The sequence below is a fragment of the Microtus oregoni genome, unplaced genomic scaffold (assembly GCF_018167655.1).
Source record: "Microtus oregoni isolate MIOR12 unplaced genomic scaffold, Mior012 000064F_ref0000363, whole genome shotgun sequence".
Classification (NCBI taxonomy): domain Eukaryota; kingdom Metazoa; phylum Chordata; class Mammalia; order Rodentia; family Cricetidae; genus Microtus; species Microtus oregoni.
In genome coordinates this window covers 5,550,975-5,570,283 of record NW_024543874.1, presented here as the reverse complement: position 1 = coordinate 5,570,283, position 19,309 = coordinate 5,550,975, and the positions used below count along the sequence as shown (strand labels likewise).

Sequence of the window (19,309 nt, the reverse complement as noted above, 5' to 3'; positions counted from 1 at the left end):
CTAGCTCACTGACATCTTGTGTGCCAGCCCTGTTTCTCACTACCTCCTCATCCCCCAGATTCCTTGTAGTATTTTGTCTGCCTTGAACTTTTTCTAGAATCTGGTTTCTTCTCTTGTCTCATCTTTGAACTCTTTTTGAAAGTCACCTGTGTTAAAGTTTTGGACTCTTTGCCATCTTATCTACTGGCTGCTTATTTCTCCTTCCATTTTCTGCCTTGACCTTCACCTCTTATCATAGGAGATGCACTCTGTATATGTAGACTTGCTCTTCTGATCCCTCATCCTTACTCAAAATATACCTTGGTTCTTATTCCCCTCTGATGCTGTAAGTCATATAAGTCATTTGTACCCATTGCTCTTTATCTCCCACAGAACTTGCAGTATCACCTTACCTGTCAAGAAGTGGGTCTAGTCTCTGTTGATGCCCTGTACACATTTGAGGATCTTAGTGCTTTGCTTTTGTTTGATTCTTTCATGCTAGCTTCCTTTCCCAGTTATTTGGGAGTGGGTGTTTTCCTTTATTTCTACTTTAGTGTCAAATATTAGATGCCTGGTCACCATAACTTAGAAGATTTTCATTAAAGCATAATATAAAGTAAGTCAGTAATCAATGTTGTAATTGATTGTTATAGTTTAATTTTATACTGTGTAATACTTGTATCTTTGGTCTGTTTTAATTGCTAACAAAAGTCCATTGCCTGTAGGTCTTTCTGGATATAAAGATTCCAGTCATGGTATAGCAGAAAGTGCATCACTCCGACCTCAGTGGTGTTGTCACTGCAAAGTGGTTATTCTTGGTAGTGGTGTGCGGAAGTCTTTCAAAGATCTGACCTTTGTGAACAAGGTACTTTACTTTTCTTCTAATGACCTACCCTACTTCCATGCTGTTGGCAGTGACTCCTGTAACAGAACAAAGTGCTTTATGGGACACAATATCCATATTAGGTGTGTTCAGCTTCAAACCAAATAGCTACAACATACTGTTAAATTGTTCATTGTTGAGGAACACATTTTTTAAATGCAGTGAGATTTTAACAGCGTAGTTTCTATTTTTGTTGTTGTTTTTTTAAAGACATTGGTCTCTCTAGACCAATGGCTGCCGGACAGTGAATGTTGGGTCAGTGCCATCACAATTGGAAGGTAGAAGACACTCACTTTTGAATATCATATGAAAACTAGCAGTCCTTGGGGGTACTGGTTTCATTAACATGTTTTATTGAGGTCCCACATATGTCTCTTTGTTTTTCAGGGTTCCCGAGAGAACACCAAAAGGATGGAAAAGGATATTGTCTTTTGTAGTAATAACTGCTTTATTCTTTATTCATCAACTGCACAAGCAAAAAACCCAGAAAACAAGGTAAAGTAAGCAAAGTATTAAAGAGGGATTTCTGCCTCATGAGTTACATGTCCCTTCTTCAGAGAGCTCTTGTGGATAATCCTAATCAGATACTGATTGAGTTGACAGATAAGCCTGAAATAGTCTTCAACTATATTTTTTCCCTGTTATATAACCTATTCGACAAAAAGTGGGAAGGTGCAAATTACATCTTAACACTCATTTATTTAGTGGTATTGAGGGTTGAATTTAGGGCCCAATACTTACTAGCCATTACTTACTTTACCATTAAGTTATTTCCTGCTCCTCTTTTAATTTTTGATTGTTGAGGTGGGTCTAACTGAGCTGCCTTGCACTCATAATCCTCCTGCCTTGGCCTCCTGCCTGGGACCCTTGCTTGTCTGCCCATCTATCTTACTTTTATTTTGAGAAAGAGTATTTTTGTGTAGCTCAAGGTGGCCTTCAACTCTCAGTCACCCTTCTGTCTCAGCCTTTAGAGTTACAGGGATTACAAGTTTGTGCCACCATATACAGATTAATTATGCTTTTATGAAAAAAATTCGTCTGTATTTTTCTTATATTCAGTTTTATATACATGTATAAATATGTAGTGTGAATGTGTATGTATGTCATGTGTATGGTGCCTCTGGAGGCCAGAAGAGGACATTGGCCCTCTTGGAGCTGAATAACAACCAGTGAGTCATAAGCCACCGTGTGGGTGCTAAGAACTGAACTCTAGAACTCTAGCTAGTGCTCTTAACTGTTGATCTTTCTCCATCCCCTAACTCAACTACATTTTAAGAGTGTAGAATTCAATAGAGCATTGGTACTAGAATGTTGCATTATACTAATTACAAACATTTTACTAAAGATTGATACTTTTATTTTATTGATCAGTAGGGCTTCTAAAAAATTTGTCTAGCCTTGCATTGTACTAGAAACCATTTTGTGCATATTCAGCTGCTCTGTATATTTAACAATGTAGTTGTTCAAATGATGTATTTTGGATGAAAAAAAATCCTGTAAAGTAATACTGCCACTCATTACAGCTTCAAGATAATTTTATTAATGTGACTCTTACAAAAGAGTATTCAAAAAACACTACTTTTTGACATGTATTAATCCCTAGTACAATATAATCCAAACTGACAAATAAATTTAGGCTTTTAATTAAAATTTTATTCCTAGGGAGTAGGAGTGGGTTTTTATCATGTAGCTTCTTAAGTGGATACCTGGAGTGGCCCATGTATTTAATATGAGGTACCTCTTAGGATCAGGATGTAACCAGAGGAGAACATAAGGCTTTACTGTTCAGATTCTGATGGGCTACCCATACCTGAGAGGTACTGGAGCTTTTCACATAGCCCGACTCCTTGAGCAGCTAGTCTCAGCTGAGGGACTCAGAGAATCCAAGTTATTTACTCACCAGCAGGGTTCTCCTTTCAATTCTGTTCTTTCACACTAGTAGATTAAGTCCAAGATTAACAGACAAAAAAAAAAAATTAATGAGATGAATTCTTTCTAGGTGATGCTGCCACGTTCTTAAAAACATTGATCTGTTGTTTAAATTGAATTAGTTCTAAAAAAAAAATGGTTTTTTGTTTTGTTACAGTTAGGAAGGGGGATGTCCCAAGAAAGTTCAAGAGCAGAACATTCTCTAAATTATGACTTTGTAGGAAAGTCACAGGGATCCCCTTTGCCCCTTACCTTCTTCGTTTTCTGATATCCCTAAATAACCATCCTCCGGTCTACTTGTTATACCTAAAAATTCACTCACCTCTATGCCTTAAGTCATATACTATTAAACTTCTCGCTAGAATTGCTTTGAGGACATGTGAATCCTTCCTTTTTCTCATGGTTTCTTTTTGCTGCCCAGGAATGCCTTCCTCCACTGCCACAGTCCCCTATGAAGGAGCCTTCCAAAGCATTTCACCATTACAGCAACAACATCTCCACTTTGGATGTACACTGTCTCCCTCAGTTCCAGGAAAAAGCTTCCCCTCCTCCATCATCTCCCATAACCTTCCCTCCAGCCTTTGAAGCAGCCAAAGTAGAGTCTAAACCTGATGAGCTCAAGGTGACAGTCAAGTTAAAGCCTCGGCTGAGGACTGTTCATGGTGGGCTTGAAGATTGTAGACCACTAAATAAAAAGTGGAGAGGAATGAAGTGGAAGAAGTGGAGTATTCACATTGTCATTCCCAAGGGGACCTTTAAACCACCTTGTGAGGATGAAATTGATGAGTTTCTAAGGAAATTGGGCACTTCTCTTAAACCTGATCCTGTGCCCAAAGACTATCGAAAGTGTTGCTTTTGTCATGAAGAAGGTGATGGGCTAACAGATGGACCAGCAAGGCTGCTCAACCTTGACTTGGACCTGTGGGTCCACTTGAATTGTGCTCTGTGGTCCACAGAGGTCTATGAGACACAGGCTGGTGCCTTAATAAATGTCGAGCTAGCTCTGAGGAGAGGACTACAAATGAAATGTGTCTTCTGTCATAAGACAGGTGCCACCAGTGGATGTCACAGATTTCGATGCACCAACATTTATCATTTTACTTGCGCCATTAAAGCACAATGCATGTTTTTTAAGGACAAAACAATGCTTTGCCCCATGCACAAACCAAAGGGAATCCACGAGCAAGAGTTGAGTTACTTTGCTGTCTTCAGGAGGGTCTATGTACAACGTGATGAGGTGCGACAGATTGCTAGCATTGTGCAGCGGGGAGAACGGGACCATACCTTTCGTGTTGGAAGCCTCATCTTCCACACCATTGGTCAGCTGCTTCCACAACAGATGCAAGCATTCCACTCTCCTAAAGCACTCTTCCCAGTGGGATATGAAGCCAGCCGGTTATATTGGAGCACACGCTATGCCAACCGGCGCTGCCGCTACCTGTGCTCCATTGAGGAGAAAGATGGGCGGCCAGTATTTGTCATCAAGATTGTAGAGCAAGGCCATGAAGACCTGGTCTTAAGTGATTCATCGCCTAAAGGTAAGATCTACTTGTTTGCTGTTATAAGACAAATGAATGTTTCATGTCAAGTGTTTGTTTTTTCCATGATAATTTCATGAGAATTTTTTTATCAATGCAAATCTTAGCCTCTTTGTATTACAACACCTTGTTCTTTGCTTTAAAGTTTATACAGGTTTGAACAGAAGAGTTGGTAAGACCTGCCTATCATTTTACCTTAGAGCCCCTCTCAGGGTCAATTACTAGAAAGCAGAGACCATATTATCTAAAGGATTGTTAAGATATTATCTTATCTCAGCTTCAGATTTAGAACTGGGAATTAGAAACTTGATTTTGTACTCTTGGGCATGTTTATCTTTTCATTTTTATTGATGTAAAAAGTACTAAGTAGTTGCTTTTAAAATGTTTTCATGGTTTTAAAAATATGACACAGTCTAAAGATATTTCCAAAGAAACTTTCAGTTTTGTGTTTTAATCTGAGAGAATGCCTATCTGTAGCCATTACTAATGGAATTAGTCACTTTTAACTGTTTTCTTTGTTACATATCCAGTTGAATTCACTGAATTCTTTCATGTTTACTGTTTGATGTCCTAAGGTGGCATAATTTCCCCCCAGATTTCAGTGAGTCTTTAAGTTGCTGACATTTAACCAACATGTTTGTTACATTGCTGGCCAACAGGTTTATTTGAAAACTAGCAGGTCTTTATGAAAGACTCTTCTTCACCCTCTCTTGGGTTTGAACAGTGTTCAGTTTTTCTCTTTGTTTAGCTAAAAGGAAATACATCATAAAAATTATTTTTTGTTCATATATAGATGTTTGGGATAAAATTTTGGAGCCTGTGGCATGTGTGAGGAAGAACTCTGAAATGCTGCAGCTTTTCCCTGCGTATCTGAGAGGAGAGGACTTGTTTGGCTTGACTGTCTCTGCAGTGGCACGGATAGCAGAATCAGTAAGTGTCCTAGTCACAGCCTGATCCAGCATGCTCAGTGTTCCCCTTGGAGATTTCCTACTTTCCAGGACTGACCCATTCTCATGAGGAAATGGGTGTGGGTGGTTAATTGGAGACCTTAGCTCTCTCAGAGGAGTAGTTCATGTCATCACGTCCTGTTTATTCACATGGTTGAAGAGGTATCCTTGGTCTGATGAAGTTGTAGTGTTTTGCAGAATATTTTCCCCCTTTTCATAAGTTTTCTTGACATTCTCCTGCTCTTGTCCAAGGGGCGGGTGGTCCCAGAGAGCAGTAGGTTACAGCAGCACTGACTAGTGTCTTCTCTGAATTGTAGGTGTATTTGGCAATGAATCTATGTAATAGTTGAGAAATGTATTTCAGAGCCAGGCCTGATGGTGAAGGCCTATAATTGCAGATACTTAGGATGTTCAAGTAGACGTATAAGTTTAAGATTAGCCTGAGTAACCTAGTGAGACCCTATCTCAAGAGTTTTAATTAAGAAAGTAAAAGAAAATAAAGGTTTTAGTTCAGTAGTGCTGGCCTTGATTGTCTTAGGGCCTAGGTGGTACTCTCAGAACTGATAAAGAAATGAATGAATAAATGGTTGGATGGACAAACGGATGGACAGACAGACAGATAGATGGGAAAGTGTTGTAGAAAATAAGACCAAGCCAGTGAGATGGCCCAGTGGGTAAAGGCACTGCCACTAAGCCTGACAACTGTAAGTCAACCCCCAAGACTTATATGGTGGAGGGAAAGAACCAGCTTCCCACAGTTTGCCCTCTGTCTTCCAGAGGTTCACCATGGCACTTGTGTATATACATACGCTTGCACTCTCTATCTGTCTGTCTGTCTCCCACAGCCCCTCCCCCCCCGCTCCTCTCCTCCATAAATACAGACAGGAATAAATAGAATAAGTTATTTTTTAAAAAAAAAAAAAGGAAAAAGAAAGACCACCTTTGGACGTATCAGCTACTTTTTTAGTAAACCTTCATTTCCCACCAATACTGCTAGAACAGTGAGTGACACCTCATATTATGATCACATTTGACAAAAGTGAGAAGTGATCCAGAAACTAAACCGCATAGGTGACCTCCAGCATCCAGACAAGTAACATTCACTAGGTTGTGACCACTGCTTCCTGATTGCAAACTGGAACATCAGACCCTAATTCACATGTAGGAAGGCTTTGGTTGGTGTATTGGTTCTGGGAATTTATCCTCTCCTCAAGGAAAGGTGGTTTGGACTTAGCAAGTTTTACTTTGGAATTTATACATTATTCAAATAGTTATGAGTGCAGGTTCATCATAGTAAATAGTTCACAGATGGGGAAGAAAACATTTCTAAATTGTTTTCACTCTGGGTCATCTTTGGCCAGCTGTAGATTATATCCTTGGCCAGATGAGTTACCTTTTTGTGTATTTTTTTTTAAGCTACCTGGGGTTGAAGCATGTGAAAACTACACCTTCCGGTATGGCCGAAATCCTCTCATGGAGCTACCCCTTGCTGTTAACCCCACAGGTTGTGCTCGTTCTGAACCTAAAATGAGCGCCCATGTCAAGAGGTTTGTGTTAAGGTATCTTGTTTCATCTTCACATAGTACAGCCCAGGGTTTCTAGGCACCTTAGTGGGTTTTGTGCTTAATTTGTCTGCTGCTTACAAACCCTGCTGTCTCTGGCTGTGTATGTGCCTAATAACTTCAGAAGATGCACTGTGTCTCTGCTAGGCAGCTTTCTGTGTGTTTCAGTAAGACTTTTAATTGGCTTGGCTTTCACACTGTATTCAGAGGGGTCTTCAGTTGTCTTTTTATTTTCCTGTTGGCACATCATCATCTGTAGGCCTCATACCCTGAATAGCACCAGCACCTCAAAGTCATTTCAGAGCACAGTCACTGGAGAGCTGAACGCACCCTACAGTAAGCAGTTTGTCCACTCCAAGTCATCACAATACCGGAGAATGAAGACTGAATGGAAATCTAATGTATATCTGGCCCGGTCTAGGATCCAGGTGAGAAATGTTTTGTTTTGGTTGGTTTGTTGGTTTTTTGTTTTTGTTTTTGGTTTTTTTTTTTTTTTTTTTTTTTTTGGCAGGGTCGGGGGTTGTTTTGCTTTTTGTTTTTGTGGTTCTGTGATTTGAACCCAGGTCCTTGTGTATACTAATCCCAGCTCTGGACTTTAAGAGTTGTATTCTACCTAGTCAGTTTTCTTTTTCTTTTTCTTTTTTAACCTTGTGAGTTTTCAACATGAGGACTATGGTTGTAGCCTTAGAACATAGTGCTGGACCACCTCAAGTAGAAAGTATTCCTTGGGACTTTACCTCTTTATATCTCATTAAAGACTGTGGAGAAAACAGGATTTTACACACAAACTGAGTTTTAAACAGCTCAGTAGAGCTGTTTACAAACCTTTGAAAAGTAAAAATAAATACCAGCACTTGAAAGGCAGAGCCAGGAAGATCACAAGTTCCAAGATGACTCTGTCTTAAACAAATAAAAAACTCAATAAATACTTCCGTGTGACCTTGCAGCTTTGAAAGTCATATCTTTTAAGCACTTCCTGTCATGAAATCGTTGCACATTCCTGGTAGACAGTGGGGTATCTAAATGTAAGCATTTAAAATTAAACTTGTAGTCCTCACCTGCTGAGTTATGATCTTAAAACTGACATGTCTAATCAACATCTCACTTGTCCCAGAATGGAATTATAAAGCTCCTACTTTGTAAATTTCTACAGTCCCCAAGCTCTTTACATTTTTAATAGTATCTATCAGTTCCTAAGTTGATTTGTATCCTCAGATCCATGCTTCCATAAAATCCTGTTAACTCACCCCATCTTCCTCCAAGTTCCAGCCTCTTTCGTTTCTGTGTGCAGTAGAGATTCTTACAAGTTTAGTGCAAGCTCTTTGCTCCTTACTGGTAGTTTCTATTATCTTCTTGTTCTTAGACATTTTGCAAATGTGCCTAGCATCAGGCCCTCTTTATCACTTTCTTCTCTTGATGATTCCTTTCAGTCTAGAGTGCTTTGACCTTCAGTCTGAGCATCCTTCTGTGTTCCTGACCAATGCTTTTTCTGGTTGTACCCAGAAACCATTGTTGGTCAGCTCCTGAGACATGTAACATCAGCCAGGAGTTCTGAAACTGAGACTAGGGGTCTGCCCACCCCAGAGACTCTGGAGGGGCGCAGCCAGTCTCATGACTTAGATAAGCATCTGCCTTCTTCATGGGTTATTTTTTTTCTAGTTCTGATTCTGGTTTCCTTGTTTTCCTCTTCCGAAGTGTTCTTTACTTTATTAGCTGATCTTTCTTATAAAATAGTTTTAACAACCGGCTAAGAGCTCTTTGCACTCATCATTATTTTGTTTGAAGTCTTGTTTCATATTCTTTATGAAATAAACTCTCTGCTATGACCCTCTTTGAGATTATGTGGACATGCAGTACGGTCTCTGCTGCTTTCAGTTGCTTTTCTCATTTGCATTTTAGATAGATATTGTTCATTCTGTGCCTGTTCCCATTCCTCAAGAATGTCTTTAATAGGATCTTAACTGTGTCTTCAAGTCATATAACCTAAATCGTTTTTTAAATTTTCTTTCTTTCTGTGGACATGCATGACGGTGTTCATATGCCATGGTGTACATGTATAGGTCAGAGGACAACTCTGAGAATTGGTTCTCTCCTTCCACCTTTACACGAGCTTCAGTGATTGAACTTAAGTTGTCTGGCTTTTGCAATAAGCACTTTTATCCACTAAGTCATCTTTGTTGGTAGAACCTGAGGCATCTTTGAGAGTTTTGACTTTCTCTCATTTCTTTTCTCACTTCTCTGGTGGCAATGGCGATAGTGGTAGGTATCTTAAAAGGTGGGTCTTTCCCACCTCTCGTCTCTCTTTCTTCCTCTTTCTGTCTTCTGACTCTAGTCCCCAGGGACTCGTTCTGCCCCTTTTCTCTCCTCTTTCAATAAACCTCTCATGTGAGCCCGGTGGGCATGGCATGACTTTTCTTCTTGGCATTTTAAAATAAATTACAACATTGGTTTCCTGACCAGGAAAGCTCTCCTGGTGCTTCCTCCTGCCTACCAACATTTTTTTTTTAACTTTTTTTTTATTGAGAAAAGAGAAAAAAAAAAACAAATTTCCTCCTCCTCCCAGCCTCCCATTTCCCTCCCCCTCCTCCCACCCTTCTCCCCCTCCCCCCACTCCTCTCCCCCTCCCTCTCCAGCCCAAAGAGCAGTCAGATTTCCCTGCCCTGTGGTAAGTCCTAGGTCCTCCCCCCTCCGTGCATTTCTAGGAAGGTGAACATCCAAACTGGCTAGGCGCCCACAAAGCCAGCACATTACGTAGGTTCAAAACCCCGTGCCATTGTCCTTGGCTTCTCATCAGCCCTCATTGTTGGCCATGCTCAGAGAGTCCAGTTTTATCCCATGCTTTTTCAGTCACAGTCCAGCTGGCCTTGGTGAGCTCCCAATAGATCAGCTCCACTGTCTCAGTGGGTGGGTGCTCCCCTCGTGGTCCCGACTTCTTTGCTCATGTTCTCCCTCCTTCTGCTCCTCATCGGGACCTTGGGAGCTCAGTCCAGTGCTCCAGTGTGGGTCTCTGTCTCCATCCATCACCAGATGAAGGTTCTATGATGATATGCAAGATATTCGTCATTATTGCTCTAGGATAGGGTCATTTCAGGTTCCCCATCCTCAGCTGCTTTGAGATATCATCTTACACCTGTCAGAATGGCTAAAATAAAAAACTCCAATGATAGCCTTTGCTGGAGAGGCTGTGGAGGAAGGGGAACACTCATCCATTGCTGGTGGGAATGCAATCTTGTGCAACCACTTTGGAAATCGGTGTTTCGGTTTCTCAGGAAATTCGGGATCAACTTACCCCTGGACCCAGCAATACCACTCCTGGGAATATACCCAAGAGATGCCCTATCACATGACAAGAGCATTTGTTCAACTATGTTCATAGCAGTATTATTTGTAATAGCCAGAACCTGGAAACAACCTAGATGCCCTTCAATGGAAGAATGGATGAAGAAAGTGTGGAATATCTACACATTAGAGTACTATGCTGCGGTAAAAAACAATGACTTCTCGAATTTTGCATGCAAATGGATGGAAATAGAAAACACTATCCTGAGTGAGGTATCCCAGAGCCAAAAAGATGAACATGGGATGTACTCACTCATAATTGGTTTCTAGCCATAAACAAGGGTCACGGAGTCTACACTTGATGATCCCAAAGAAGCTAAGTAAGAAGGTGAACCAAAGGAAAAACATATAGTTGTCCTCTTGGCTATGGGAAGTAGACAAAATTGCCGGGGAGAAAATTGAGATCTTGGGGGTGGGGTGGGATGGGGGTAAGGGGAGATGGGGAGAGAGGGGGGAGAGGGGGAGAATGGGGGGGAGCTTGGGAAAGGGGGAGGATTGGGATGAAGGAAGGTTGGATGGGGGAGCACGGAAGCACGGTTCTTAGTTAAGGGAGCCACCTTAGGGTTGGCAAGAGACTTGAACCTAGAGTGGCTCCCAGATACCCAAGCCGAGGTCCCCAGTTACTGCCTACCAACATTTTGAGGTGCACCAGATCCCTGTAACCCAGTCCACATACGACAGCCTCACTTGTCCAACTAACTAGCCCCTCCAACACCAGCATGATTGGTGAGCCCCCTATTTTCTACCTGTGGCCATTTCCCATGAGTGGGGGACTCATCTCTCTAGTGTGGTTTCTTGCCTTTTGGCCTCATCAAGTCCTGGTACCAGGCAACCACGGCTCTCTCAGGCTCGGAGCCCTTGGCTCTTGTTCTTTGTGTGATGTGCACAGGACAGCCTGTGCTTACTTAGTGTGATCCTCTCTGATTTCCTGGGATGCTAGGAATTGCAAACTCTTGAATCTTATTTCTCTGCCTCAGTCATGGGAACTGTGCCCACCTTTGCAGTCAGACGTGGTCTACTCAGTACCCTTTAGATAACAATCCAAATGGCTGCTTCCAAGCACTCTATTATCCCAGTATTTTACGGGACCTTTGGAACAGTAATCCAGTAGTTGGAAGGAGGTATCAGATCCCTTTCACTCTTCGCTTCCCCCTCCCCCAATAAGCCTCTTTACACTAACTCTGTTGCTTGTGGCATGTTTGCTTAGGGCCCACTGAAAGGTAATCACTTCACGCTGGGATCTACCCTCCTGTTCCACCCTCAATGGATCCACTCTCTTCTTCCTGCAACAAATCTGCTTTTTCGTTCACTGATGGCATTGTGTTCCATTCAGTACCAACAATTGGTCTCTTAAGGGGTTATCCGCCTCTGACTATTCCCCTGCATGTGAGGCTTCCTTTCTCAAGCAGTCTTCTCTTCATCTGACTCGAAGTCCTGGTGCCAGGCAATTGTGTCTCTCTCAGGCTCAGAACCCTTGGCCCCTGTTGTTGTGTGATGACGCATAGGACAGCCTGTGCCTACTTAATCTGATCTTCTCTGAATTCCTGGGGTCCTGGGAATTGCAGACCCTTGAGTTTTCTCTGCCTCACTCATGGCAACTGAATCATCACCCTGTAGTCCTGCCTTTTGAGAATTATGTGTTTCATGACCTTTGTCCCTTTAGGTTTGTACTAGCTTGCAGGGTTAGGTGTTTTCCTATTTGAAATATCTTATACCCACCAGAAACTCTAGTATTGCTTTTTCTTATAAAGGTTTTTTTTTATATAGACAAGCATATCATTATTGTACACATACCATTGGTTGTATTCTAGTTTTTTATCCTTACAAAAACTTCAGTTGTTTACTTCCTTTCATTGTACAGCCTGCTATAGTAATGCCATTTAGTATATAACCTGCTGTGCTAAATTTGATCTTGCAACCATTGCTATTATTGTACCTTAGGTTTTTCAGAATAGGCCTCAGTTTGGACTACTTGCTTATGCTGATGAAAACAATACTGATCTGCACTGACATTCTTTCTATATTCTGGTTCACATCTGAGTCACACCTGGAACAATTCAAACTGCTTAAGTTGTTTTCTTTTTTAAAGATGAGTCTGTGACAGGAAGACATCTGTTGACTGCCAACTCCTTCAGAATCCATGAGCAGGACTTGAGTGTCACGATTTCTCTTCCCCAGTTTCTTCCCTGGTCAGAATCGAAAGCACAAGTTCAAATTAGGGCAAGAAAATGCAGATTACCTATGAACATTGTATTTATTTACTTACTTTTTTGAGTATGATATTTTCCCACAACTTTATTTGCTACCCCGTCTAAGACTGCATTACAGGATTTACCAGACACATCCTAGACAGTATAAGCTGCCAAATAAGGCACCAGTGTGTTAGGCAGTTCAGATTTTCTCAGCCACTCAGAGGCTAAGGCAGGAGGACCAAAAGTTGCTTAGTGAGATCCCGTTTGAAAACATGTATAAAGATCTGGGAATGTGTGTTAGCACTTTCCTAGCATATGTGAAGCCCTAGGTTCAAACCCCAGTAGTGAGTTTAGGGGGCTATATCCTGTACATTTCTCCACCTTTCATGGTAATTAGAGCAAAGTAATGTTTTCTGTTTTGCCTTATTCCATTGTTTCTAGGAAACTGAGAGTCAAATCTGAAACTACTTTGTAGTGTTCATAATCCCTTATAGTTCTTCTACTTCCTGTTTTTGTTTTGTTTCGTTTTTGTTTTTTTCAAGACAGGGTTTGTGTAACAGCCCTAGCTATCCTTGAACTAGTTCTGTATACTGGGCTGGCCTCGAACTCACAGAGATTCGCCTGCCTCTGCCTCCTGAATGCTGGGGTTAAAGATGTGTGCCACCACTGTCCCGCTTTCCTGTTCTATCAAATGTATTACTCTATGGAGTTTGGGCTAACTTCATATAGAAGGCACTAGCTTACCTGACTGATGATAACTTAGCAAGCCTAGTGGGAACTCCAGTTCACAGTAGCATTTACAGACATTGTCTTAATCCATTTGGCATTGCTGGTGTAGGATGCTACACATGGGCAGCTTATCAACTATAGTTTACCTGGCTTACTGTATTGGTGGTGGGAATGACAATGCCTCACTTCTAGTGAGGTCCTTTCTGTTGTGGCCTTCTAGAGTGAAAGGCAGAACAGAGGGGTGTCTTAAGTTATCCTTCTGTGGGAGCTTAGTCAGTCATTCAAAGATAGCTAATCTGCTTCCACTAGCATTGCAATAATCCATGCCTGAGGACAGTGTGAAAAAGGATACAAAAACAATGTAATAATGTAAAGTTGAAAGGAGCAGGATTGTCAGAGTTTTAAATTTCAGAAAACAATACAGTCAGTAGCCCTCACTTGAATGTAGATGAAATCTTAAATATGGCTTTTGATAAGACTCCAAGGGCAGTACTTTTTTATGAAAATAAAGGTCTGTCGAGTATATTGAATGTGTACAATTCTTTTTTTCCTTCCATTTAGGGACTGGGCCTGTATGCTGCTAGAGACATTGAAAAACACACCATGGTCATTGAGTACATTGGAACGATTATTCGAAATGAAGTTGCCAACAGGAAAGAGAAGCTTTATGAGTCCCAGGTACTATATAAACTGACCACAATCAGACATCTGACGAACACAGCCATGTGTGTTGAGCTGTGAGCAGAAGCCATAGCTGTAGACTCTTACATGGCTCTTGTCTCTTGCCTTCACCATCATCGTTCGTAGTTGGTGTTACTTGCCCATATGTAGACTAATACCCCCAGCTTTACAAAACCCCTTCTGATGTTCACACTGACCCACCAGCAATGCATCAGCTGTGTTTGGTAGGGTCCACAGGAATGACCAGGGAGTCTGGTCAGCACAGACTATGAGTTGAAGTGAAGGAGCTTCAGATCACAATGATGATTGCCTGCCTTCTCTTTAGAACCGAGGTGTGTACATGTTCCGCATGGACAATGACCACGTGATTGATGCTACACTCACAGGAGGGCCTGCAAGGTGAGGCAGGACCGCCATTGGTCCAGAAGACTTTGCTTGTGTAGAAGTGTCCCCACTCTGGCTGTGCAGTGGACTGGAATCTTCGTACTTGCTTTGTTAAAACATCAATAGAAATGTCATTAGTTTCTTTTAGAGGGGAATGCTCTTATTGCTGTTGTGTTCAGTTTTCTGATTTGTCTTGCAGATATATTAACCATTCATGCGCCCCTAACTGTGTGGCTGAAGTAGTGACCTTTGAGAGAGGACATAAGATTATCATCAGCTCCAACAGAAGAATCCAGAAAGGAGAAGAGGTAAGGGGTGGCCGAGAGGGAATCTGCCTGATGTCTGTTCCAGGATGTAGCAAGCAGTTCATGGACCTGGGGTTTCTAGCACATTATTCTTAGAAAGTTTTGCCATCTGTTCATCTCACTTCAAACATTCAAATGCCGGCTTCTTTCATGCGGTAGTTCTTAAAGCCACATGAAACCTACCACACAGTACCACACACGTCTTCGGATCATCCTTTGTCCTTTAATCTGGGCAGTCTGACAAGCCCCTCTCAAGATGATGCCTGCCACTGATTGGACATGTAAGACATGGAATTGCCACCTTTGGCAGTTGCACAAACTTGATAACTCACATGATGTATTATTGGAAGGGTTGCAGACACAAGTTCGGAGAGCCACGTGCTCCTATGTGCACACTTAGGAAATTTCACATCATATATGTGGGTGTTTTGTGTTTTCTGTTTTTAAAATGTTTCATGTAAGACTTGACATTAGTTTCTAGTATCTCAAAGAGGTGACTTTGGACTAGCTTTTCACCTAAGGTTGCTGTTATTCCTAATTGCCCACTTTACATTTCCCAACTCTTTCACGTGGCATCAGCACCTTGAATCAAGTGCCCTAAGTCTGGAATTGATGCCCATGGCAAGCTCTTGGGAAGACTGCAGTGTTGGGAAGCCTGGGTGTGTTCACTGTGACAAAGCCCCAGTCTTCTGTGGGCAGAGCTTGAGATCATACCTATTTACTTGGTCCTTTTAGAATGTGCTTTTAAAATTAAGAACATGCTTATGAAGTGAGGTTAAAGCTCACCATTCACAGTAACAGATGTGTAAGAATATCCTGGTGCCAGGACCCCAGGTCTCATCACTCCAGGATAGGCCCCACAGAGCCCACCCTTGTGACTCTCCTGTTTGTATCATTTTGCACACACCCTCTAGCTTTGCCAAGCCTGTTTTCTGTAAAATGGAGATATATTGTTTAATTCCATAGCGGGGAAGAACTCAACAAACACCTAAGAAAAGATAGTGGCTTCTTTTCGAAGCACAGCTGCTCTGTGGGCACAGTTTTCTTCCTTCTTATGTAGTCTTCCACATAGCTGTCTGATGTCTGAGTTAGGCAAGACCCAAGACATTTACTGTGTCTTGCCCCTCACTTGGCTTTTTGGTTTTATGAGGTAGAGGGGGCAAGGATGTAAAGCTTATTTGGTGGGATTCTTATTGCTTCCCATCCATTTGGTTGGTCTGGAATTTGAGTAAGAATTCTATAGCCTTGAATGTTGATCCAGAACAACTTTCTCTGAGGGGAACACTAGTTTATCTTGAGCCAAATACAAGCGGCCATGGTTGGCAAAACAGATTCAGTGTACCCTGAACTCCATCATGTTCCACTGTGGAAAAGATGGCATTGACTTTGTCATTACAAGGTTAAAAGAAAGTGCTCAATTAGTGCTTTAATTGGTGAGACATGAAGTGTTGGTAGGTTTTAGACACTATCTGAAGATAGGTTTGTGATGGTGGACATTCTAAACTGTTAAAATCACAAAGATGTTAGACCAGGTGCAGATGTTGGTATAAGACAATAAAGGGGATTGGATATAGCTCTAGAACATTTTTATGGCAAATCTGCAATGTTCCAGCTCTCCATGATGCCAAATTCTAGTAAGCTAATAAGTCTGTAGGGCCTTTGAGTAGATATAGCTTCCATCCACATGAAGAGAAGGAAAAGGCCATGATATTGGCAAGGGCAAGATCATCTCTGACCAAACCAGGGTAGCCTTCTAGGATTTGAGGGAGTGTTAGTCCTCATCTTTCCAAAAGTGGTGGAGAGAACACCAGAAGACATAGAAACAGTATCCACATTACCTTCCCGCAGATCTACTTCCTATTAATGTATGGTACTTACCACGTCCTTTTGTGGTTCACCACCTCACCCCATCCTCCCGCAAGGTTGCATGGGACCTCAACAGACCCAGTTTTGGCTTATGTTTGTTTTCTTGCTGGTTTTAAAATACGAGAGAGTTGGAAGTGGGGTACTACCCTGTCTCACACTGTGTCTTTGCCATGGGCAGCTCTGCTATGATTATAAGTTTGACTTTGAAGATGACCAGCACAAGATTCCATGTCACTGTGGAGCGGTGAATTGCCGGAAGTGGATGAACTGAATGCATTCCTTGCTATCTCAGCGGGCGGCTCGTCCCTAGGAAGAGGCGACTCAACACTTCATTGGATTTTACAGACAGAAAGATATTTTTGTTTTCTGACTTTTTGAAAAACAGCTTCTGGAAGCTCTGGTTCCTCGGCCTTTGTCTGAAGGAAGCACAGCACGGAGGGAGCCAGCTGAGGCTGCCTTGCTGTGCACTGAGGTCAGCAGAGTCACAGAATGGTCCAGCACTTTTTTTTCTTTTTCTTTCTTTCCCTCCTTTTGTTTCCCTGTGGGTGGGTTTTGTTTTGTTTTTGTTTTGTTAGTCTCACTAAGGAGAAACTTTTACTGGGGCAAAGAGCCGGTGGCTGCCCTGCCCCAGGCTGGGGGCCTTCCTATGAATGTAAGACTGAAATCACCAGCGAAGGGGGCTGTCCAGAGTGCTGGCCACGCCTTACTGACAGGGGCAGGCCCTGAGTTTAACTAAGTGGACACCACTGATCAAGGAATGTACTGAGATGACTTCCTTAGGGATAGAGCTAAGGGATAATAACTTGCACTAAATACATTTGAATACTTGATTCCATGAGTCAGTTTATTGTAGTTTTTGATTTCTGTAAAATAAGAGAAACTTTTTGTATTTATTATTGAATAAGTGAATGAAGCTATTTTTAAATAAAAGTTAGAAGAAAGCCAAGCTGCTGCTGTTACCTGCAGAACTAACAAACCCTGTTACTTTGTACAAATATGTAAATATTTTGAGAAAAACAGTATAAAATAGTTATTGACCAAATGCTACCAGGCGCTGCAGCAGCTCGGGTGCTTATAACCGTGGTAGGGATGTTACAATATAATTTTGTGTTATTAAATATGCCATTATAATTATGTAATAACCAAAATTTTGCCCTGGTGTCTCTGGGCTTTTTGGAAACTGTCTCTTAGTGCTTGTTTTCTACACCTAACTTCTGACAGAGCAGCGCGTGTGCTACAACTACAACTTTTATAGCTGCTGGTGATTTAAACTAATGTTTCCTATTATATTGTTGCATCCCTACTTCTTCAGTCAGGTTTTTTTGTGCTTACAATTTGTGATAACTGTGAATAACGGCTTAAACACACACCCAAATGGAGGCTGAATTTTTTTCTTCAGCAAAAATAGTTTTGATTAGAACTTTGTTTCCGACCACACAGAATTATGTAATCATAAGAGTCATGTAGCAGGGACCTAACCCAACTCCTTAGCCTTCTATTTAACATAAAAATTTAAAAAGAAAAAAAAAGAGAGAGAGTGAAAGAGACGTGATGATGCTCCCAGCTGCAGGACTCCGGCAATAGGGTTTTTCGAAGATGTAATTTTAAAATGTGTTTGTATGAACTGTTTGTTTACATTTCTTTAATAAAAAACACACTGTTTTGTGTTTGCTTGTAGAAACTTAATCAGCATTTGAACCAGGTTAGCTTTTTATTTTGTACTTAAAATTCTGGTACTGACACTTCACAAGCTAAGTATAAAATGAAGTTTTTGTGTGCACAATTCGAGTGGACTGTGAGCTGTGAGTGCATTCAGTGACACAGCTCTCAGCTTGTAATGTATATGGCATGATGTATTTTTATCTTACAGAATAAATCAATTGTATATATTTTTCTCTTGATAAATAGCTGTATGAAATTTGTTTCTTGAATATTTTTCTTCTCTTGTACAATATTCTGACATCCTACCAGTATTTGTCCTACCGGGTTTTTGTTGTTTTCTGTTCTGTATAATAGTATCTAATGTTGGCAAAAAATTGAATTTTTTGAAGTATACAGAGTGTTATGGGTTTTGGAATTTGTGGACACAGATTTAGAAGATCACCATTTACAAATAAAATATTTTACATCTATAGAATCTGCTTCGTGAACTGTGGTCATGTTTGGTTCTGCGTGGTGTCTGCCAGAATTACTGGAGTCTAGATGTTCAGGTGTAGATTTAGCCATGCTCCCTGGATGTGGAAGTCTCAGTGTGCTGCCCATGCTCAAGCAGCCTTCTCGCCTTCCTCTCCTCAGTCTCCTGAGAAGTCAGGACTACAGGTGTGTCTGCTGCTAGGCCACCTAGACAGGTTTTGTTTTTGTTTTATTTCCTTTCTTCAAGCTACTTTTTGAGTTTACTTTGTATGGTAGAGACCTAGCAGAATGAATAGGCATAACTCATTTAATGATTTACAGATATGGTAGTACATACCTTGAATCCCATGTGAAGCAGGGAGTTTGTGAGTTTCAGACCAGTGTAGGCCACATACATGTAAATATGTATATGTAAACAAGATCATCTCTCAGGAATGAAGAAGCTACAAAAATCAAAATTCCCAGAAGCCCCCTTTCCCTAACATGGTAGGTTCAGAGCTCCATTTCTTCCCCCAGACACATTGACCTTCAGGAGTCTGAGGGGAGGAAATGTCTTTGTGTTTATTAGAGTGATGCTGCTCCTTTAAACTTGTCTCTAACCCTTGTTTATGGGTTAGAGACCACTCTGCTTTCTGGGATGAGCCCTTCATGTTGTGTGGAGGGGGGAGGGGGGGCTTTGTTCTGTCTGCCCAGCTAGCTTACACCCGAAATAACCACACAGAAACTGTATTCATTAAAACACTGCTTGGCCATTAGCTATAACTTCCTATTGGCTAACTAAATTTAACCCATTTCTAATAATCTATATATCACCATGAAGTTGTGGCTTACTGGGAAAGATT

The 19,309-nt window shown here is 41.4% G+C and overlaps 1 protein-coding gene across 1 annotated transcript in view; it reads left to right on the top strand.

Moving 5' to 3' along the window:
- Kmt2c (lysine methyltransferase 2C) overlaps positions 1-18,465 on the top strand; it is a 224,335-nt gene extending 205,870 nt beyond the window's left edge. Inside the window, exons 51-60 of the mRNA XM_041640535.1 lie at positions 705-844; positions 1,250-1,357; positions 3,213-4,329; positions 5,123-5,259; positions 6,693-6,835; positions 7,098-7,266; positions 13,660-13,776; positions 14,105-14,178; positions 14,363-14,471; positions 16,513-18,465. Coding sequence (XP_041496469.1) covers positions 705-844; positions 1,250-1,357; positions 3,213-4,329; positions 5,123-5,259; positions 6,693-6,835; positions 7,098-7,266; positions 13,660-13,776; positions 14,105-14,178; positions 14,363-14,471; positions 16,513-16,605 — 2,207 coding nt within the window. The 3' untranslated portion in view covers positions 16,606-18,465. The remainder of the gene's footprint in view (positions 1-704; positions 845-1,249; positions 1,358-3,212; positions 4,330-5,122; positions 5,260-6,692; positions 6,836-7,097; positions 7,267-13,659; positions 13,777-14,104; positions 14,179-14,362; positions 14,472-16,512) is intronic.
- Positions 18,466-19,309: the final 844 nt, after the last annotated feature.